This window comes from Pan troglodytes, chromosome 2, assembly GCF_028858775.2.
Source record: "Pan troglodytes isolate AG18354 chromosome 2, NHGRI_mPanTro3-v2.0_pri, whole genome shotgun sequence".
NCBI lineage: Eukaryota > Metazoa > Chordata > Mammalia > Primates > Hominidae > Pan > Pan troglodytes.
This window is the reverse complement of record NC_086015.1, coordinates 66,137,961-66,161,281: the sequence shown is the minus strand read 5'-3', so window position 1 is coordinate 66,161,281 and position 23,321 is coordinate 66,137,961. Positions and strand designations below refer to the sequence as shown.

General features: G+C 41.8%; 1 protein-coding gene across 2 annotated transcripts in view; it reads right to left on the bottom strand.

Moving 5' to 3' along the window:
* Window positions 1-23,321, bottom strand: part of PTPRG (protein tyrosine phosphatase receptor type G) — a 733,384-nt gene that overhangs the window by 130,405 nt on the left and 579,658 nt on the right. For both annotated transcript variants that reach the window (XM_516564.8, XM_001174413.7), the window contains exon 7: window positions 9,987-10,144. In XM_516564.8, the coding sequence (XP_516564.3) occupies window positions 9,987-10,144 (158 nt within the window). The remainder of the gene's footprint in view (window positions 1-9,986; window positions 10,145-23,321) is intronic.

Below are 23,321 nucleotides of genomic sequence, written 5' to 3'. Positions count from 1 at the left end.
AAGTATCCACAACTGTAAAACACGTAATAATACTTACCTTATAAAGTTGTCAGAAGTATTAAAATTTATGTAAATTGCTTAGCACACAGTTAAGTCCTCAATTAAGGTTAGCTGCTATCATTATTATTAATATTATTAAGAAACATCTCTTACAAGACTGCCGATCTAACTTTTATGGAAAGTAAAGGAAAAAAATCAGGGTGCCCAAATCATATTTCTATTATCAAAAGGGATTCTTTGGGCCAGGTGTGGTGACTCAAGCCTATAATTCCAACACTTTGGGAGGCTGAGGTGGAAGATCGCTTGAACCCAGGAGTTGGAGAGTAGCCCAGACAACGAGACCCTGCCTATATAAAAAATACAAAAATCAGCCGGGCGTGGTGGTGCACGCCTGTAGTCGCAGCTTCTTGGGAGGGTGAGGTGAGAGGGTTACTTGAGGCTGGGAGTTGCAAGCTGCAATGAGCTATGATTGCACCATGCACTCCAGTCTGGGTGACAGAGTGAGACCCTGTCTCAAAAACAGAACAAAACAAAAAAGGGATTTTTTTGTGTCCCTCAACATTGTGATCATTAAAAAAGGTAATTCTGGCCAGGCCCGGTGGCTCATGCCTGAAATCCCACCGCTTTGGGAGGCCAAGGTGGGTGGATCACTTGAGGTCAGGAGTTCGAGACCAGCCTGGCCAACATGGTGAAACCCTGTCTCTACTAAAAATACAAAAATTAGCCAGGCATAATGGTGCACGCCTTAATTCCAGCTACTCGGGAGGCTGAGGCATGAGGATTGCTTGAACCTGGGAGGCGGAGGCTGCAGTGCACCGAGATTGTGCCACTGCACTCCAGCCTGGGTGATGGAATGAGACTCTGTCTCAAAAAAATAATAAAAAACTTTTTAAAAATAAAAAAAGTCATTCTATTACATATGAGGAATGGAACAGCAACTGAGTGACAGAGACTTGTCCTCAACAGGCCACAAAGTTATTCTTGTCACCAAAAAAAAAAAAAAAAATGAACTGTAATTTGAAATATGCAGCCACCAAAAATACTAATAGGAGAAGAAAATAGAATGAAGAGAAAAGCTGAATGAACTGTTTCTGGCCCATCTGGATCCTCTGGTGCCAAATAAGAGTGCTTTCTGCAGGAGAAATGGTCGAATGGTGCTAGAAAGATGCTCTCTGTGCATTGAGTGACTGTCAAGGCTTTGGGGAACCAGAAGGCAGTTAATACTAATGTGGAAAATAAAAAAGGGAAATCACTCTCTGGGTTTCTGCAAATTCTAGGTGGTCATCCTGAACCCTGGAACTAACCCCCACTGTTTCTCAAACAGCCTCAGAGAATGACACAGAAAATGACCTGCTTCCAAACAGTCTGCCCTCTCTTTGCATGAGAAAGCGATGAATTGAGGTAGTGTTATTAGCCATGCAAAAATCATTTAAGTATGTGAATTCACCTATCATTCTACCTCCCCTCCAATTCCACAGCTTATGTAAAATGATAATAAACCATGGAATTTTTTCTGCCTTTTGGTTGGACAGATTCACAACCAGCCTAAAAGCCAAAACAGCCTGTTACTCTTGTGTTACTTCAATTCTCTGAGTTACTTTACTCTCATAAAAACTCATAGTGTCTCTAGGTAGCATCTGCCTGCCTTCCCATTCTTTCTGCTATTCCTTCTTTATTTACAGCAAAGGAAAGGCAAGACATGACAGAAAAATTAGGAAAATTGGACTGATTACTTTGTCCAAATGTGAGCCACTCAAATGAAGACAACTAAAGATGTTGAAAAATCACCTCCACCTCATGATATGAACTCACTTGACAGGACTACCAAAGTCAGAACTGAATGCATCAAATGTGAGAGCAGGTTTCTGATTTCTCAGAGAAAATAACTTCTTAAAATCATATGAGAAGTATTAACAAAGACCCTCTGGAGACAGCCCAGAAAAAGACCAATCAAAATGATTAAAAAGATGGAGAATAAATCCTGTGAGGAAAGGTTAAAGGAAGTGGAATTGGTTAGCCTGAAGAAAAGGCAAGTAAGGAGTAATTTCATAAAGCCCCTCATATGTGGAAGATGCTGACCAGCTCTTCTCCATGTCCAGAGAAGACCAAATAAAAGGAAATTGGCTTAAATTAAAGCCGTAGAGACGTGAGTTTAATAGAGAGAGACATTCCTTAACTTTCAGGATGACTTTTTAGAGAAATGGACTGGGCTGCCATACATCGTGAATTAGACCGGAAATTTTCTGGAAGAGACAGCCATCTGTCCCGAAATAGTTTAATCTCTGAGATGCCAGAAAAGAATGGCCTGTCTCAGAAAACTGTCTCAGCAATACGACTCTGAAGTTTGTTTATTCTCTAGAATACTTGCTTCTTTCAGAGCCAGCATTAAATTCTCCTAAAAAGTTTATTTCTGAAGCCTCAGGAAAGAACAAGTCACATAACTGTAAAAATGAGGCAGGTTGTGAATTTAACACAAAAATGCTTTCACTTAAATTGCTATTACAGCTTAATGACATGCTACGGTTTAAAAGCATGGTGGCTTCCTTGTTATTAACTTAACTTGCCCCAAGATTTTGAAGAAAGGATGTGATGGTTCTGGGAGTGAACTGATGACCTGAATGATATTATATTGTCAACTGGCTCACAGTTGCGCTTGACAGTCATACAAAAGAGGGAAAGGAGGACGAGCTTAGCACACTCATCAAATGTCCTTCTGTGGGTTGGCGGCATTCACTAAAACCCTGTCATTTTTCTAACTTAAATGAAAATCGCCAGTGGCCTGTCTCTTTGGCAACTGGCATGCTTGGCCAGTGAGTTAAAAACCTCCAGGAGCCTTGGATTGGTGAGAGGAGTCTACATTTCTCACTTTGGCAAGTGGGCAGTGATGAAATCTACAGATACATCATTACACAGCAACTTCAGTCTGTCCCCAGACCCTGACCCTTGCCTTGGACCTCCACTTTGTTTGATTCCAAAAGGTGCCATAAGCCCACCATGAGAAAGTGTCCCCTAGAGTTGTGCAATATGGAAATCAGGCTGGAGTCACAGAACAAACCATACGGACAAAGTTGTGTCTTTCTGGGTCTTTGACCGGTCCTATGTTTGGTCCGTAATCTGTTCTGCTTTTCTAGATCTGGTTAATAGCTAAACAGTGATCCTTGAAAAATGTATATGAGATCACGACATGTCTCTGTTCAATACTTTTTAACAGCCTCCCATCCTTAATGGTGGGGCCCTTATGATCTGGCCTATGCCTAATTCTCCAAATTCAAAACCCTTACCCCTGCTACCTGGGTACAAAATCCTGTTTTTAAACCCTACTTGCTAAATGTGTGACCTTGGTCAAATTATTTAATCTTTCTGTGCCTCAGTGTCTTTGTTTGTACAATGGAGGTAACAGCATTACCTATTTCCTGTGGTTTTTGTAACTATTCAATGAGTTGTGATATATAAAATATTTGGAATAATTCCTGGCACACAGCAGGTGCTCAGTAAGTACTATCACTACTGTCATTATTATTTCATGAGGAATGTGGTAACTACAATTGTACTCTAAGCTTACAACAACTGTAAAATGCTGTATCAACCTTCCCTTCCTTATCCCCCTTATATTTATCAAACCTATGACATGCCAGGTACTTCTTTAAGTACTTTACAGACATTATTTTGGTTTCCAACTTCTTTTTAGCTTAAAGTAATGACATTAAATAATGACATTAAAGTAGCATTACAGAACACTCTTATTATATCAAGAACACTAGCAGCCAATATTTGCTGAGTGCCTATTACATGCAAGGCATTGTGCTGAGACTGGTATGTGCTTTCTCTCACTTAATCCACAGAAATCCCATGAGGCTGGTGGTAATATTATTATTAATAGCAGTATTAGTATCAGTTTTATTGACTAGTAAGGAAATTGGGCTTAGAGGCATTGAGTAACTTGCCCAAGGTCACTGATATAGTTTGGATCTGTGTCCCCACCCAAATCTCAGGTGGAATTGTAATCCTCAATGCTGGAGGAGGGGCCTGGTGGGAGGTGATTGGATCATGGGGACGGAATTTCCCTCTTGCTGTTCCCGTGACAGTGAGTGGATTCTCACAAGATCTGGTTGTTTAAAAGTGTGTAGCACCTCCCCTTTCTCTCTCTTCTTCCTTCTCCAGCCATGTAATGCATGCCTGCTTCCCGTCCGCCATGATTGTAAGTTTCCTGAGGCCTTCCCAATCATGCCTCCTGCACAGCCAATTAAACCTCTTTTCTAATAAATTACCCAGTCTCAGGTAGTTCTTTATAGCAATGTGAAAATGGACTAATGCAGGCACGGGAACCAAGAGGTGAAGTGAGGCTTAGAATAGCAGGTCTGTGTGACTCTATTTTGTATGCTCTCAGCTATTTCATGCCACAGGCATAAAAGGCCTTAGCATTATCCACTGAAAGAGCCACACTGCAGTGGAGAAATGGATGCAGTGATAGTATAAGTCCTGAAACGATTCCCTTTAGCTAACCTCAAGGCCATTCCACACAGGGCACCCTGCATCAGCAACATACATCTATCTATCTTCATCCTTCTGCACTCTGAATAGAAACTGCCAATAGCCCAACACAGAAAGAACTGGGAGGCATGAACAAGACAGCAGGCCCAAGGAGAAAATCCTGTCCACCTCCCAAAGCCCTCACTTTTCTTGGCTGATCCTTTGCCACAGCAGGGTAATAAACACACTTGGATTTATCTTGACTTTAATACAACTAATGAAGTCTTTATCATTTAGTAAAAATAAATGAAAGTTTTTATTTCTATAATATTAAATTGACTCTTAAACTTTTGAAGTGAATGTGTAAAACATTTCTTTCTTTTATCCCTGCTTGGGGATTTGTAATTGCAGTTTAACTGGTGCTGTTTCAAGAACAATTTTAACCTTGAATTGCAAATGTGTTCGCTCGAAGTGTATATAAATCATTTCAACTTAGTTTTTATTATAAAAGTATTACAGAGAATAATTAGTTTTTAATCTGTCGGTTCGAATCAAAGGCAAGTTGAAATCTATTCATGCCCTTCGTGTGTAGCGAGAGCTCCTGTCCACAAGACTTGGGCAGGACACCACTGTGGATGAAAGGGAGAAATGAGAGAATACCAAAAGTAACATAACTATGAGCCATTTAAAGGCTGATATGTACAATAGTTTAAGGGATGGGCATATAATGGCAATTAAACAAAACCACGGTCCATTATTAGCACAGTAAGGAACCCAAGGATACTAACTAGAAACTGGAAAATCTCACCTAAGGTCATGGAGATTATTTTAGCTTCACCACACATTTGAGGGATGACAGGGCAGGTCGTGTTTGTTGCCTCCTTATTAAACAAGACAATGATAATGGAATATTAAATTCCCAGTAGCCTGAAGCATCCAAAATTTTACTTACTGAACCACAGCTGCAAACATAAAATCTAAGAACAGCTAGCTAAATGCAGGGCCATGCCCCTCCTGTGGCTACAGTCAGTTTTGCATGAAGGTGATTATAGAAAGGGCTTTATAGAAGGAAAAGGACTTAACCATAATTAACAAAGAAAGCCATCTCTCTTGGATTAATATGGCATCTTCACCCCATCATTAAAAAACCTCCTTCATTCACATGCACTGCACGTCATGTGTTGAAATAGAAACGTTCTGAATTAAGTGACTCACCAGTTGTCGTGGCCTTGAGATAAACCTTACAGCTGTGACAGCCAGTAGCCACACGTGGCTATTCCATTAGAAATATGGCTAGCCCTACATTTGCAGTGATAATATTGTGGCTACATTTGATTAAATAAATTATACTACTAAAATTAATCTCACTTGTTTCTCTTTACATTTTTTAACATGATCACTACAACATTTTAAATGATGTGGTTTTACTTCTACCAGACAGTCCTGCTTTAGAGACTTGGTGATCATTTAATACCTGCAACAACAACAAAAACAACAACAACAACAACGCCTAATATCTCCCAAGCACTTCCTGTGATGTGCGTTTTATACATATTCTAGTCTAAGCATTTTATATGTATTCCATCATTTAACCTTTATTGTGACTCCATGAGGGGGGTATTATCATCATGATGTTACAGAGGAGAAAACCGAGGCACCAAATAGTAGAGTACTTGAGTAATTTGGCCGAAGAACAAAGCCATAAATGGAACCCAGGCAGTTTGCCGCCAAAGCACACAGTCTTAATTTCAAAGAACTGCTCTACTGTTTCTCACAGATACCTTTGGTTAAAAAGGGTCATGCAATTAAACCTTTTCTGTCCACTCCAGCTTACTGTCAGAAAAAAAAAAAAACAAAAAAAACAAAAAAAATCACACATCTAAAGGTAAACAAAGTAGATGCAGTCAGACTTATTTATTGCCTTTTTGATAGCACCCCTTACAAGCACTTAAGTAAAATTCAAGCTGGGGAAAATCATAGGTAGTGCCTTATTTTAACCTACAAGATGCAAACAGTCCTGGAAAGGAAGGGTTGGGTTAGTTGCCTATGGGCAAAGAACCATCATCTGAGAAGCACTATTCTAGAAGAAAACAAATCCTAGTTAACTGGACTGAAAGCTAATCATCTTCTATGACTGATCATGAACACGTTGCCTGCAACCATCTCCATGTGTTGTCCGGCTCCTCTGACATCCCACAGAAGGGCCGAGAGTGCTGCCATTTTGTTGGGGTGACCCATTTTGTTTGGGGGACATGATTTTGGCCTGATATTTTCAGAAGATGTTTAGAGGGGCCACATAAGCCATGCTAAGTGGGGAATCCCAAACCAATGTGGGGTTCCATTAGCAATGCTGTATTTTAATCTAGATTATCACACAAGCCAGAGGTACAAGTGCACAGGCTGGCAGGGCTGACTTGAATGCCCAACTAGACTCACAAAAGGGAACAAGTGAAGAAAGATTACTGTTTGCCTGTATGTACTCTGAAAGGCTTCAAAGAAATCCACATCATACAAGTCAACACTTTGTGCTAACCGTTATATTTCATGGTGAATATGCTCAAATTTTCATTGAGTGCAGGCACCCATGCTGGATGACAGGGAAGAAAAGAGAGAATACAGAGACTGTAGAGAAGTAGAAGAACGAGAGACTAGGAATGTTTTCTTTCTGTCAGAGGCAGACATGGAATTCATGACTACTTGGCTTTTCCGAATTGGCTGTTCGCCTTTCTGAAATGAACATTCTGTGCTAACTTCAGAAAGAATGTTGGCAGGGTCAGGGTGGGAAGGTCTGAAGCGATAATACTTGGATGGCGAATGCTTTCCTTTCCAAGGGCTGACACAGCTGTGACCTCCACAAAGCCAGCCAGCAAGGATCCAGTTTGGCCACATGAATATGAGCTGTTTTCCTCCCTTGGGAGAGAGAGAGGGACACATGAAGCAGTGTCTGATAAAACTAAAGTATTATCTTAAGACGGTTTGTAGCAAAGAACCTGGAAAGCAAATATGACTGACTTCTTTTCTATTTCCCTGAAACACAATACCTAGAGAGAAGTTATATATTGGAAGGCAAATACAAATCTTACATTATTTCTTCTTTGAGCGTATGGGTGGCAGAGAGTGGAATAGTGAGCAGATATTTAAAAAGCACTTTCTCAGAGCCCCAGTTACAAAAATGGTGATCAAAATGCTTCTAAAAGACAAACACTTGGCAAAACATCCAAGCCCCAAACTGTTTTTTGTTTCAAATCTGGAGCTATAATGAAACCCAGCATATGTTAATGGTCCTTATTTCTCTCCAGCTAATCAACGACTCTCTGCCTCTCCTTACATGGAATTCTATATGAAAAGTAGCCAAATCAGTATTTCTTAACTTCATTATCTCAAATCTTTCTTTCTTTTTTTTTTTTTTTTGAGACAGTCTCACTCTGTCATCCACACTGGACCGCAGTGGCATGATCACAGTTCACTGCAGCCTTGACCTCCTAGACTCAAGTGATCCTCCCCCCTCAGCCTCCCAAGCAGCTGGGATCAACAGACATGTGCCACCACGCCTGGATAATTTTTTAATTTTTTTTTTGTAGAGATCGGGGTCTTGCCATGTTGCCCAGGCTGGTCTCGAATTCCTGGGCTCAAGGGTTCTTCCTGCTTCACCCTCCCAAAGTGCTGAAATTATAGGCATGAGCCACTGAGCCGTAAACCTTTCAATCTTTCAAAACAAAAGTATTTATTAATTGACAAAAAAGGATCTTGAAAAAAAAATTCCTTCCACCAACGCTGTATATATAAATATTTGGGCTGTAACTTTATTATTTTTTTTTAATGAAACAATGTTGGCATCACCATTAGGAAGAAAACTCATTTCTTATTTCATTATCTCCTTAAGGCTGGCAGATCCTGTTCTGAAACCAAATCACCAGTCCTTTCTTTATTGTCAGGCTCAGATTAAAAGGAAAAAAAAATCTGAAAGTAAAATGATTGCCAAAACAGCAGTGAGGCCAAATAAATTTGTTCAGCCTGGCCTTACATGACCTAACTTGGTTAGGGGGATAGTGTCTCTACTGCCCCTACCTTCTTCTAGGGAACCTGCCCCATTTACCCACTGACAGGTAACACTGGATGTTTCAGGATGCTATCTGGCACCTCTGATGGCTCATTCACCTCTGATGGCTCATTCAAAGATGGACATGTGACCCAAGGCCAGCCAAGTAGTTGGTTGGCCAATGTCTATTCAGACCCACCTACTGGAATACTTGACATAAGACCCAGAAGGTCAACTGGTACTAGAACGATCAGACTGGAGGGGGTGGTCATTTCTATGAAAGACATCCTAAGTACCTTCCAGTTTTGGACAGTCTTGGTTAATGGCTCAAATCCACTTTCTTACAAATCCTACCCATTGTTCCTGGCTCTATTTTTGGGAGTAATGCAGAAGAAATTTGACACTTTTTGTAATTCAATCCATGCTGAATTTTGCACAACTAACATGTCCCTCCTAAGAATCATCCCCAACCATGCATTCAAACCTCATGAGGTGATTTAAAGACCTCTCATTGCCTGGATGGTTCCCCTTCCTCTGACACTGCCTCAATTCTATCTCCAGTTCATCAGCTCCTACCCACAGTTAACTGCTCAGCCTAAATCATGCCTTCCCATGAAGTGTGCTCAGTCCACACTCAGAAGGAAGCAGTACAATATAGTGGTCAGAAACATGGGTTTTGGAATCAGGCAAACCCAGGCTTAGTTTTTGGCTTCATCATTCATTAACCATGAATCTTTGGGCATGTTACCCAATCTCTCCATGCCATGATGTTCTATGTGAATACCCATCTCTCTATGTTTGTGTTGCCACTGATTAAGTTGATATGTATAAAGTGCTGAGTAAAGTACGTAGCACACAGAAAGAACTCAATCAATGGTATGTTTTATTTCATTTCTCCATGTCCACAAATCTCTTTCTTTTCTGAACTGTGGGTAGGCTTAGTGGTCAGAGCATGCTCTTTGGAATCAGACACCATGGCATGGTTACCAGTTGTGTGATTGTGGGCAAATAACCTTCTGTGTGGCTTGATCTCCTCTATAAAATGGGGGTATGCACAGCACCTTCCTCATAAGACTGTAGAATGGGGGTACAAATAGCATCTACCTCACAAGAGTGTTGTTCATGAAGATGAAATGGGTCAACATTTATAAAGAGCTTAGAAGAGTTTCTGGCACAAAAGGTCATCATCATTGAGGATAGCTATTATTACCTCCTCAAGATTGAATACTTAAACAATACTCAGATTTCATGAGTGCAATTCTCTTTAGTGAGTTAATTTCATTTGTGGCTAAGAAACCACATTCTATCGCTTGCAGTTCTTGGGTTCAAAAACATGTTTGTGGGAAAGACTGCAGGAATCAATGATATGCACAGGATCAAGAACAAATTCCTTAGTGGTATAGTCTAGCCATGCTGGATCGTTAAGTCAATACAAAACAAGTAAACACAGAAACCCCACTTGAGGAAGAATATCTACCTGATGGTAAGAGATGGGGACAGGTCTCCGGAAGACTATCCACTCCACTATTTCGCTACACGGTGGTGTGGTCAAGGAACCTGTGTACCGATAATAGCTGCCCAGGGATGCAGGCAGGAGGTCCCGGAGGACGAAAGGATCCAGAAAGGTCTCCTTCTCTGTTTGGGGAAAAAGGGAAAAGAAAAGCACAATGGTAAGTCATGCCATTCCGAGCCGCAGACACAGTCAACACCCTCGGCATGCTGGTGCCACATCACAAGCCTTATGTTTGTTTATATCCTGAGAAGCACTAGCATTTGGTGGTGGGAGAGCCTCAGTAAACAAAGCAGCATTTCCCAGGGTGTGTTCTGAGGACACCAGTACCACAGTATATTTCAATAAAATACAGGTTCCATGATGAACATGGTTGGGCCACATTAAAGTCCCTCTCCCTTCCCCAGGAAATAGACAAAATATTCTAGCATACCAAAATCTCTGAGAAGTCTTGCAGAAAAGAAATGGGCTTGACTTTGTTTAACCCACCCCTTCCCAATCTTGTTTCATCATAGAACTCTTCTCTAATTATCTATGAACAGATAGATAATCAGTGGAACAAACTTTGGGACACAATGAGAGAATCATCGTGAAAAGAAAACTGTAAGTCACCAGTAACATGCAATTCCAAAGCTGGCTACATTTCATTATGGTTTCACCCAAGTCCTCTCCAAATCGAAGTGAAGCCCAACCAAGGCACAACTAGAAATTTAAAAAGAATGGCCCCAGGAACCAGCATTCTTTTTACAAATGTGGCGGTATCTTCCCTTAAACAGAAGAAATGATATTCAAGTTCAGACCCAACAATGAAAATATGATTAATCTATGAGGAAAGCAAGGCATGGAATGGGTTAGTGTCTGCTCAAGGTCACGCAGCTCCTAAGAAGCAAAGCCAGGATGTGAATCCAGGTGTCTTGACACCAAAGACTCCACACAGCTCTGACTCAGCCATAGAAGGCACTGAGGTTAGCCAGGTGAAAATGCAAGGGTGGGGGCAAACAAGGTGAAGAAAAACATTGTAAGCAGTAGAAACAGCATGAGCAAAGGCCCTGGGACAGGAAGGAATAGTGTCGTAGAGAAGATGAGGAAAATATCTTATAATTCTTCCAAGCATGCCCAGTAAACTATCTAGCTTCTTTCATGAGTCAGAGAAGGTTCTAGTCTCTACATACATCTCCAGACATCTAGTCTTGAATTTACATCTGGTATTCTCTCCCCTTCCCTGTTACAGATGCAATAAGACTACTGGAGTCCTGCTCATGGGGTCCCTTAGCTCCTTCATGGCTTCCACCATGGGCCCCGGGAACAGGGTTCCAGGTGACCTCATAGACACACCTGAGCCTACAGGAATATCATTCCCAAGCCTCATGCCTCCTCCTTCCTTCCTCTTCTCATTTTCACGCAGAACAACTAGTACAGGCATTTGGGCAACTGTGCATCCCCAGACTCGAGAAGTCTGTGTAACTAGGGGATAATGCAAAAACCCAACAAGAATCAACTATATTATAATTAAAATTGCAATTTCCTTTTGGAAAAGATTAGTTGAAGAAGACTTAACATTGATTTAGCTTCGCCTATATGCCAGGCACTATTCTGAGTATTTACATGTCGCAAACACTTAAACAGCACTTATTATATGCAAGAGGCCCTGTTCTAAGAGCTTTATAAAGATTAATTTATTTAATGCTTAAAATAACTCCATGAAGTTAGTTCTATGATTATCCCCAGTTTACAGAGCCGGGATGCAGAAACAGGTAGCTGGGTTTAGAATCCAGGCTTTTATTATTCACATCACTATGCTCTCTTAGTTCACAACTCTATGAAGTGTGTGCTTTCTAATACTCATTTTACAGATGTGGAAATCAAGGAACAGCGAGGTTAAATAACCAAGCCCAAGCACTAGTGAACAGCGAAGTAACAGCAGTTATTCGTGAGGCTCAGAAACCTTGGCTGATTCTCAGAGAGGTGTTCAATTCGTCTTTTTCTAAAATAAAAATTTAGTATTACCCAATAAATGCAAAAGTCTTCAAATCATAGGGTTCTATAATCAAAATTACAAAAACAATTTCTGTTGTACAAAAGGCTAGAAATAACGGAATTGCCCCTCCGCCCACTGGCAAGTCTGGGCTTTAATTTAAACCTGGTTACCAGCAGCCTAATGACAGGGGAAATCTCTGCAAGCATGCTTGGCGGGGACTGGTTTGGCCCGGAGAAGAAAATATTTTGGCCTTTGCTTGCTGCCTCTGAGCTTCCTGGGCTGTGTAAATAGTCAACACAAAGCCCCAAGCGATAGAGGGTGTGGGTAGGGCTTGGTACCACCAACTGCAAAACTACCACCTTCATGTCTCCCTCATGTTGTAGGTGAACTTCGAGTCACACTGCAGCACACCAACCTGCCTTACGATCAAGGGATCCAGGCCGAATGGCTAGAGAATCAGAAGAGTTTTCCCCTCAGAGCCGAGTCTAACATCAGGGTTGCAGTTAAGCATGCTGTATGCTGACAGGAAGTGACAAGACAACCCCGGCAAACCCCTGGCAGCCGAGCCCCCATCTAAACACACTATAGGAAGAGGCCATGGCTTTAAAGAGCATCAAAAGATAAAGCAAAAGCACCTGCCCCACCAACAGGAGGAGATTAGATTTCAAAGGGGAACACTGATTGGGCAGGGTCGGACTCTTATGTAAGTTCTCAGATGGGCTCACGGATTGAGCAGGCATGATGGAAAGTGCGTGTGACCCCTGCTGCAAACTCAAAAGGGCATCTCTGTTCTTGACCAACACCAGGGCTTCAGAGGCAAGTTCTGGCTTTTGCTGATCAGCACGTGCAGTCAGATCGGTGGCGAGGTGGGTAGACCCAGTACAAGGGACAGGGGAGGAGGGCCTGGCTTCACTGCTTATTCATTGCACCACTATCACTGCCATTGAATCTTAGGACTTTGTGATCTGGAAGGGACTTGGACAGTTCAGTGGCTTAGTTCAGTGGCTTTGGAGGCCAAAGGATGGTCTCTTCAAACAAAATCTTGCTCAAGACCCCAGCAACTCAAATAAGTTAAGTCAGCCCTGGTGGCTGAAGCCGAGTAGGGGATCCAGGGACACTTTGAAAACCATCGATTTAGTCCAATTCTTTGACTTTAGGGCTGGATAAATAGAAGACCAGGATGAAGTAAAAGACCTAAGGTCAAAAACATGTGAAGAATACAGAGACTCACATGGGATTCTTTCTTCAGGGAATCTGAAACAGTATGCCTGGAGAGCAGAAAACATCATTCAGGGCTGAAAACTGACATCTAACCACTGCCTGCACCAGCACCCCCAGCACTTGTGCGTTCCTTCAAGGGTTGCTGCTGGAGAACAGATTTTCAGCCTGCCCAGGTTCAAATCCCAGCTCCGCTATCTGTGAGCTGTGTGAGCATAGGCAAGTTATGAAACCTTCCTAGGCTGCAGTAGTGAAGATTATAAATACGTCAATAAAAGAAAGAGGTTCAGAAAGAGCTGGGAACACAGTAAACATCTCATACGTGATAGATATTATTCTTACTCTCATTGTTGTTACTTTTACTATTATTCCTCTAAGCTACCAATGTTTTGTCACGTACTTTCTTTAATGTTTTGTGCATGTCTTTTTGTGTGTTTTTTTTTTAACTGGATTACTGCTTGTGCCCTTAAAGGCATACCATGTTAGATATATTGTCCATCAGCATGAGCAGTCTAGGTTAAAGCTTTCTTTGCCAAAGCTCCAGTATGGGCTTCGAATTAACTGACATTTGATGGCTGTGCAACCTTAGGCAAAGGCCTTAACCTCTCTGAGCTACTTCCATCATCTGTAAAATGGGAATAATGAGAATATTTACTCTCAGGGTTGCTGTGACAATTAAGCAAGTTAACAGACATAAGGGGCTTGGTATAGTTCCTGGCCCACTGTAAGCCCAGATTTATCAAGGCAAGCATGTGGCTGAGCACAAGCCCAGCTGAGGTACAGGCTGGCTCATTTTGGGTTTTAAGCTAGGAACGAGCAACTGTTTTCTATAAAGTACCAAAGAGTAAATATTTTAGGCTTTGCAGGCCAAGAGGTGAATTTGAAGATGTTATGTAGGTACTTAAATAACAAGCACACTTTCACAATCTTATTAACTGTATTTGAAATGCTATTAACAACTGAGAACAATTTTCAAAATATATATCTACTTAATGAGAATAATATGATTCTTTTTTGGGGGAATAACATTTCACTTAATTAGGAATTAAATGTAAAAACCATTCTTAGCTCAGGGGCCATACAAAAATAGACAGTAGAATGGATTTGGCCTTCGGTCATATTCTGCCTGCCCCTATTTTAACACAAGTGTTGGGGGTGGGAAGTGGGAAAGGAATCCCAAGTATCAGAAAGTCACCTTGACAGCCATAGCCAGACTTGTGGGGTGGGGGGAATTATGCTATATGTTCAGGTGTCCCCATTAGTAAATGACAATGCATTACAGAATTAACACGAGCAATACATTACACAATTAACTCTCGACTTTTTTCCCCCATCTCAGTTCAAGTCGAAGAGCAGTTTGCAGTGATCTTTCTGAAAATTTCATTGCCTGCTCAGTCCCACTGACAGTGCTCTACTGATAAATGGGGTGCTTGCAATGCTTAATTACAAATTAGAAACAATTTTAGAAATGGTAGCTCTGCATTTCTAGTACTGTCCACTGATGCCAGCTTAAGCCATAGGGGCTCAACTGGCCAGACTCAAGACTGGTGGTTCCTGAGTATAGCCACTGGGAGGAAGAAATAAAGCACTTTTCAGCTGAAAATGTCAACTCTTCCATTTATAAAATCTTTTTTTTGTTTGTATAAATTAGAGACAGATTCTCACTCTGTTCACTAGGCTGTGGTGGCACTGCAGCCTTGAACTCCTGGGCTCAAGTAATCCTCCCCTCTCAGCTTCCTGAGTAGCTAGGACTACAGGCTTGTATCACCACGCCTGCCTAATTAAAAAAAAAAAAAAAATTAGTAGACATGAGGTCTTGCTGTGTTGCCCAAGCTGGTCCCAAACTTCTGGCCTCAAGCAATCCTCCAGCCCTAGCCTCCCAAAGTGCTGAAATTACAGCTGTGAGCCCATATGCCTGGCTAATAAAATCTTCATAAATGTAGATATTATAAAATGGGGAGAAGTGCTAGAGCTAGGTCCCCTGGATATGAATCCTAACTATTCTACTTAAAGGTTTGACTTGAGAAGGGTTATTTAACCTTTGTGTGTTTCCTCATCTGTAAAATGGGATAATAACACTGACATTACAAGGAGGTTCTGAGTATGACTCAAATGAGTTAACATCAGGTGAGAGCTTAGGAGAGCGCTTGACACAGTAAGCATGCATAGTGCTTGTTAAATAAGTCTTGCTATAAAAGGGCAGTGTGACTCCATGCCCATCCTGATCAGTGCATTCTGCCTCCAACTTTTATCATAATTAGTCATTTGAATTCAAAACATTCCTGTCCCAGCCACTTACTAGTTGAGAAAAATATTTGAAAAACTATTTATACCACCATTCATTCCATTATACCATAATAAGCAGGTACTGTGCATTACCAGATAAAAGAATTGAAAAGAAATGCATCTCGTATTCCACCTTCAAGGATCCCGGGTGCTGTATGCAGACAATATTATATTTTAATAATTAATTGTTCATCAAAGAAAAAGATGAGGAACAGGGATGCTAAATTCAAAGTTATTCAAATTGCAAAAATGAATAATGTATGACTTTTATATTAAATACACACTGTATTAAGTAGTCTACATTTTACCCAACGCTTTCTTTCATTTTTAAGCATTTTGAATGACAATATGAATAACCAGTTAGGGGAGATTTATTTGGAAAACGAAATACCTTATTTGAATGCAAAGGGTTTATACCTGAAGATGATTAAATTTTTCTTATCAATTAGGAAATTTTGTATAAGGGCTTCAAAGTCATGGTCAACCATTAAGCCCAGCGTGGCCCAGTTATCCTTGCAGTTTCCTTTCAACATTAAATTATATCTGGCTGATTCTGTTCAATTTCGTACTTCTGATAGCAGTGCCAGGAGGCAATTTTTAATTAAAGAAAATTTGAAAGATTCAAACATGGATAATTGGATTAAAAATGTGATCATTAAAACATTAGATGATAATCAGCTGATTGATTGCATTTCTTGGTATGTTAATAGCCTAATATTTTCAATGCTTTGGTTATATAGGAAAAAAAGAAAGCTCTTTATAAAATATGATGAACAGTCAATGTATAGAAGAGACCTGTGCAGTAATCAGGAATTGTGGAAGTGCACTGAACACCCACTCACACACCCCAATAAACAATGTATTACATTGGAAGATTGGAAGGTTATTTGGACAGGATGTGGTAGTTTCTAGGGGAAGAAAACCTGAGGCATTCCCTAAACAAAGGACCAATTAATTTTAGGAAAGTGTATGAAAGCCCAAGCTTCTGTTTTTAGCCCAATGATTATCTGGTTTCTTCAGGGTTTCCCACAACTTTTTTTTTTTTTAGAGGAAAAGCAATTAACTTTTCCTTAAATGCCTAAGATCACTGGGGCAGGGCGAGCCTCTGCCTGGTGTTATGCAAGGAGGGAAGGAAGGAGTGGATAGTGGAAAGAATTGGGCATTAAGTCATTAGAAATGAAAGATGATTTATGACAGCGCCACTTAAACTTCAATGTGCATGCAAATCATCTGGGAAGCTTGTTAAAATGCAGATTCTGATCCAGTAGGTCTGGGATGAGAGCTGAGATTCTGCGTTTTTAATAAAATGGATGCTGCTGGTCTCAGGACCATATCTGACTAGCCACTTTCTACAGGGACTGTATCAAAGGGTTCCTACATCCTGTGCAGCCTCATTCACTTCTACTTTCTGATTTTTAGGTATAGCTACACTGGCCTCCTTGCTGTCCCATGAACACACTGCCCCCAGGGCCTTTGCACTGGCTCTTCACTCTGTCCAGAACATTTCTTCATTACTCCATTCACGGCTGCTTTTGGACCAAATGTTCTGCAGCTGTTAGCAAACTTAGTCATATTTGAATCACCGTTTCTAAATGAGGCCTATCCTGACCACTGTTTTGCAAACAGCAATTTCAAGGGCAGGATCACTGAGAAGGAAACATTTGATTGAAAGCCTGAAGGCAGTGAGGAACTGAGCTACATGGCTACATGGGGAGAAGAACACTCCAGGAAGGGAGAAAAGCCAGTGCAGAGGGACTCTGCCTGGTTTAAAGAGAAATGGTTGGAGTGAAGTAAGCAGGAGGGAAAACAGAAGGAAAAGATCAACTGTCCAAAACTTCCCAGGATTGAGGGGGGAAAAAATCAGCTTTTGGATAAGTACAATTGATAATCCCACTCAGAATTGTGAAGAGGTGACACAACTGAGTAAAACACTAGACATGGAGTCAGCAGCTCTGGGTTAAGTCTAGACCGGCCATGAATGTAGTGTGTAACCTGGGAGGAGTCTTAGGTGGGTGTGACAGTGGGCGACAGGAGGGCCTGCCGAACACAGGGGCGAGTTGGGAGGAAAGAAAGAGGCTGAGGGTGAGAATCCAGAAGGCAGCAGGGAGGTGAGAAAGTATTAGATTAGAACAAAGATGGCCGGGCGCAGTGGCTCATGCCTGTATTCCCAGTACTTTGGGGGAGGCCGAGGTGGGTGGGTCACCTGAGGTCAGGAGTTTCAGACCACCTGGCCAACTTGGCAAAACCCCATCTAAAGATACAAAAATTAGCCAGGTATGGTGGCGTGTGCCTGTAGTCCCAGCTTGTTGGGAGGCTGGGGCAGGAAAATCGCTTGAACTGGGAAGGTGGAGGTTGCAGTGAGCCAAGATCGTGCCACTGCACTCCAGCCTGGTGACACAGTGAGACTCTGCCTTGAGGGGGGAAAAAAAAAAAAAGAGGCCTCCCTAGGGGGACCCCAGAGGGAGTTAATTTTATGATCCAAATACAAACAAAAATACTTGCTCTCTATAGCGGGGTGTTGATTCTCAAAGCATGTCATCGTTCTGTCATTAATAAGTAGGATGTAATGGGAATGACGGCATGGGAATGGGGCTGTCCTGTTTGCAAAGTAGGGCCATCTGCAAGGCTTCACAGTAAATGATTTTAAGGAACAGGCACAAGACTGAAGTTATGACTGGGTGATGGGGAAATGGAGGTCTCAAAGACACTAGTTTTTCGTCTTATATATGAGAGGAAAACAAGGTTTACAAGGAAAGAGGCTGGACCACAACTGCACTGTGTGTGACATGGGAAGGGATCTGGCTCTCCTTATGCCCATCTTTCTACCACCCTCATTCTGGATCCCTGGGCTCTGGGGTCCTCATCTGCAGGATCAGGTGAGGAAATCTCACTGAAGACTAGGCAACTATTTTAGCTTGCTATTTATTTATTTATTTATTTTATTTTGTGGAGACGGAGTCTCGCTCTGTCCCCCAGGCTGCAGTGCAGTGGCGTGACCTCAGCTCACTGCCACCTCCACCTTCTGAGTTCAAGTGATTGTCTGCCTCAGCCTCCCGAGTAGCTGGGACTACAGGCACACCACCACGCCCAACTAATTTTGTGTATTTTTAGTAGAGACAGGGTTTCACCATGTTGCCCAGGCTGGTCTCAAACTCCTGAGTCACCTCAGGCAATCTGTCTGCCTCGGCCTCCCAAAGTGCTAGGATTATAGTGGTGGGCCCCCACGCCCAGCCTCTTTTAGCTTTTTAAATGTAAAACTAATCCTGACACTGCCCAGCTTAAAATCTTCCAGTGGCTTCTTGGTTCATTTAGAGTAAAATCCAAACTCCTTACAGTGGCCATGGGGCCCGACATGACCTGTCTACCTCTGCAGCCTGTATTTTCCTCTCTCTCCCTTGCTGACCACCTACCTGCCTCCTCACCTTGCTGTTCCCTCTGCCTGGAATGCTTCCCCTCCCACCACCCTCCATAGAGATGATTCCTTTTCATCCTTCATGTCTGAGTTCAAATGTCACTGCCTGAGCCCCCCATCTCAGTATGTTTTCTCTGTTATTTATTTATTTATTTTTGAGACAGAGTCTTGTTCTGTCACCCAGGCTGGAGTGCAGTAGCACGATCTCGGCTCATTGCAACCTCCACCTCCCGGGTTGAAGTGATTATCTTGCCTCAGCCTCCCGAGTAGCTTGAACTACAGGTGTGCACCACCATGCCTGGCTAATTTTTTTCTATTTTTAGTAGAGACGGGGTTTCACCATGTTAGCCAGGCTGGTCTTGAACTCCTGCCACCTGGCTCAGCCTCCCAAAGTGTTAGGATTACAGGCGTGAGCCACCACGCCCGGCTTGTTATTAACTTTCTGCATCACACCTTCATTTCCTTTCCAGCATTCCTTTGTTTACTGTCTGCCACAACAGCTTGATTATTCCACAAGAGCGAAGACCTTGCCTGTACATATATCCAGCAGCTAAAACACTTCCCCAGAACACAGTAGGTGCCTAATAATTATGTGAAAAGAGAATGAAGAAACAAACAAGCACAGTAGCTATTGGTATATTTTAAATAACAAACAAGTCCTAGATACTGTTTTCCTCATCTCTAAGTCAACATCAATCGTGAGATGCATCATTATTCCAATACCACTAATAAAGGAAACATGTTGCTAATTAAACAATGACTTGATATGAACTCAAAGATGCATCCCAATTTTAGAGTTGTTAAAAAATGAAGACATGAGAGTCGCAGAATTGATTAACTAAGATACTGACATTATTCAGTAGGACTCACAGCAAAGGGCCCCGTCAACTTTCTGAGTCTAGTAGAAGCCAGGTCTAGAGCTTGTTGTTTTATGTGACCACAGTAAAGGATGTGCATAGGGCCAGGCGGCAGCAGCATTGACTCTCATCTGTTTACAGTGACTGGGTTCTCTAGCCTCAGTTTACCCTTCACTGACCTGCACCCCAAGACTCCATTCCACACTGTGGGATTTGCTTCAGTTTGCCTCCTTTTCCCAGTTCACACTTACGGTTCAGAAACTGGGTGCCAGGCCCTGCTGTGGCCTTTCTCTAAGTGAAGCTTCATAACCCTGTGAAGTAGGAATCAACATCCTAGTGAGGGCTGAGAACTTACCCAAGGTCATAGGTTGTTAAGACCTGGGTTTCAGTCTGCGTAATTGGCTAACATGGTCTCTTTGACAGGTTGTAGGCTCTGTTGCAGCAAGACCATGCCTCCTGACCTTATCCCCAGCACCCAACGTAGCACTTTATAAAGTAGGTCTTTCATACATGGCTAAAAGAAATTGACCAAACTAACTCACGACATATCTCTAAGTCAAAAGTGGGCAAACTATGGTACATGGGCCAAATCTGGCCTAGTGCCTACTTTTGTAAATGAAGTTCTGTTGGTACACAGCTCATTTGTTTATGCATTGTCTACGGATGCTTTCAGGCTACCACTGCAGAGTTGAGTAGTTGCAACAGAGAATATATGGCTGACAGAGCTTAAAATATTTGCTATCAGTCACCTTACAGAGAAATTTTGCCAACCCCTGCACTCCTATATGAGGGCGGCGTATTTTTTTTTTTTTTAAAAGCAACAGGCAATACATATGAGCATGAATAGGGCCAACTCCATGCAGTGATGGAGGTATGGAATTTACTTTTGCCTGTGAAACACTCTCCATCAGTAGGCAGAGGATTAAATGCATGCCTCATGGCCTTCCTTACAGGCACAGTCCAGAGAAAATCCCGGGGCCCATACTATGGCATGAATAACTAGTGCTGTGGGGTCTGAACCAGGTGGCCTGGGAGGGAGACAGTCCACCTTATTAATCAGATCCCTGTCTTGAAGCACCTGGAGAAGGGCAATCCAAGGTCATGAATAGCCACCTCATAGGGTTCAAAGACATCTAAGACATCTAGCCTCCTCCAACTTTATTAGAGGTTTCAGCTGACCAAGGATGGCATTTTGATTTAAGGGTTGATGTTTAAATGAAATGTATGTTGACATTAATATTTCCAAAGAGAAAGCACATAAAGATAGCAGTCTTGTCAACAATTAAGGAAATGAACATGACATTTAAATTATATAGAGTCATACAGTGACAAAAACCCAATATTATCACTGAACAGTTTCATTGATTGCCTTTCTCCCCTACAGGGTTCTGGTGGCCATAACTGACACGACGTGTACATTCTTTTAGTTTCCTTTTGATGCTCAGTCAATGACCTAATTCACAAAGGAAAACCAAGATATACAAGAGTTAAGTGCTTTTGACAGTTATCAGAAAGTTAGTCGATGCTGGGACTTAGAAGCTGGCCCAGCAGAGCACAAAGAAATGTGATTCAGAGTCCAATACAACTGGGTTCAAATCACTGTTCCACTGCATGGCTGGGATACATTCGCTCATCTCTCTAAAACCTCACTCTACCTATTTATAAAATGGGATTAAGAATTCTTACCTCAATGTGTTGCTGATGGGATTCAATAAGATTGTATTTATAGAACATCCAGGTAGGGTTAGGTACACAGACAGAGGTTAACAGTTGCAGAAGCAGAGAGGCTGCTGCTTCTTCCTTTCACCCACTTCCTGGTTCTTTGTCCACTACCCTTTCCCCTGATCTCAAAAGAAACTGGCTACCCAAATCATCTTCGTCATCATCATCATCATCATCATCATCTTCTTCATCATTTCATTTTATTTTTGTATGGACGAATTAAGTTGAGCAACATGCATTCCATTGTACTACATGGGCAGTGATGGTGGCAGTACCCAGAACTCTGCAGTCATTTCCTGTCATCATGTGGTTTCCATATTCAAGTCCACAAGTAACAATAATGATGATGATGGGCAGTGGGGGTTGGTGGCAGTGGTGACAGCTATCACTGAGTGCTTACCACATGCCAGGCACAGTTATGTACAGTAAGTCACTGAATCCTCAGGATAAACCAGCAAGACTGGTATTAGTATTACCTCACGATGCAGTTGAGAAAACTGAGCCACAAAGAGGTGAAGTGGTTTGTTCAGGTTGTACGACTAGTCAAAGGCAGAACTGGATTTCAAACCCACTACGCAATAGTGTCTGTCTCTCCTATACTGAGGTGACATACATAGAGCATGCGAGCAGGGTAAGAAAATCACACACGGTAGTCCCAAGCACTTTAGCAGGCACTTTTGCAGTAGGCAAATGGAGGTATTTTTTTAAGAGCTCTCTTTGCTCTTCACATCCCACTGAAACAAGCAGGAAAACGGCATTTCCCTGGGTTCCCATAATCCTGTTCAAACGATAAAATATTGACAAACAAGGCAGGCTGAATGAGAACTGGCCTCAAATTCAAACCTAATCTAAAAGGAATCACTTTTGAAGTCTTTTTACGTCTTAACATTATTGTTAACAATACTATTAGTGATAAAATAGAAGTCGCACAGCATCCCATTTCCTGGCTAAGAAAAGAAGTGGAAATAGCTCACATCTATGGTGGTGGTTTTGATGCACTGAAATCCAGGAAATGGTGGAAATGGCTTAAGTGTGCCTGTTTCTAGAAGATTTTGAGATCAAACGTGTTCTGATAAGCATCAGTCCTTCCTGGATCCTTAATAGATGTGAGCCAATTAGCCAAGATCAGGGTGCTGCATATTTATAGCACATTTCAGGAAAGTTCCATGTAATTAAATGCTGGAAACACAAACTTCAAACGGGAAACTTTGTTGCATGTTAAGATGTTCAAAATTATCAGTGAGCTATAGATAATACAGCATTGGTTTTCCTGTTCAAAAGGGAGAAAATAATTTGGAGGATTTCTTTAAGTTAAACTTTAAAACAGAACCCTCATTAATTCAGTTGAAACGTGATGATCTTGGCAAAATGAAAACTGAAACCTATCTCTGTAAAGCCTAGCAAATGGTAAGTAATGACCTGAGTATTTACATTGCCCCAACATAAACAAATTACTGGGTGCAGGCAACACTATTAGTAGAGCTACTACAATAGCTACCGTTTAGATGAGGTAGGATTGACAAACTTTTTCTTTAAAGGGCCAGAGATTAAATACATAAGGTGGTGCAGGCCAGTGCGTCTGTCACAGCTACTCAAGTTTGCCATTGTTGTGCAAAAGTAGCCATAGATGATATGTAAACAAGTGAGTACAGCTGTGTTCCAATGAAACTTTATTTACAAAAGCAAGCAGTGGGCTGGATTTGGTCTGCAGATTATAGTTTGCTGACCACTGATTTAGAGGGCACTGAACACATACCAGGCACGCCTTCTTTTCTCTGTGTTTTCCCTGTCTTAATGCATTTAGCGATGATACTCGTGAGATAAGCACT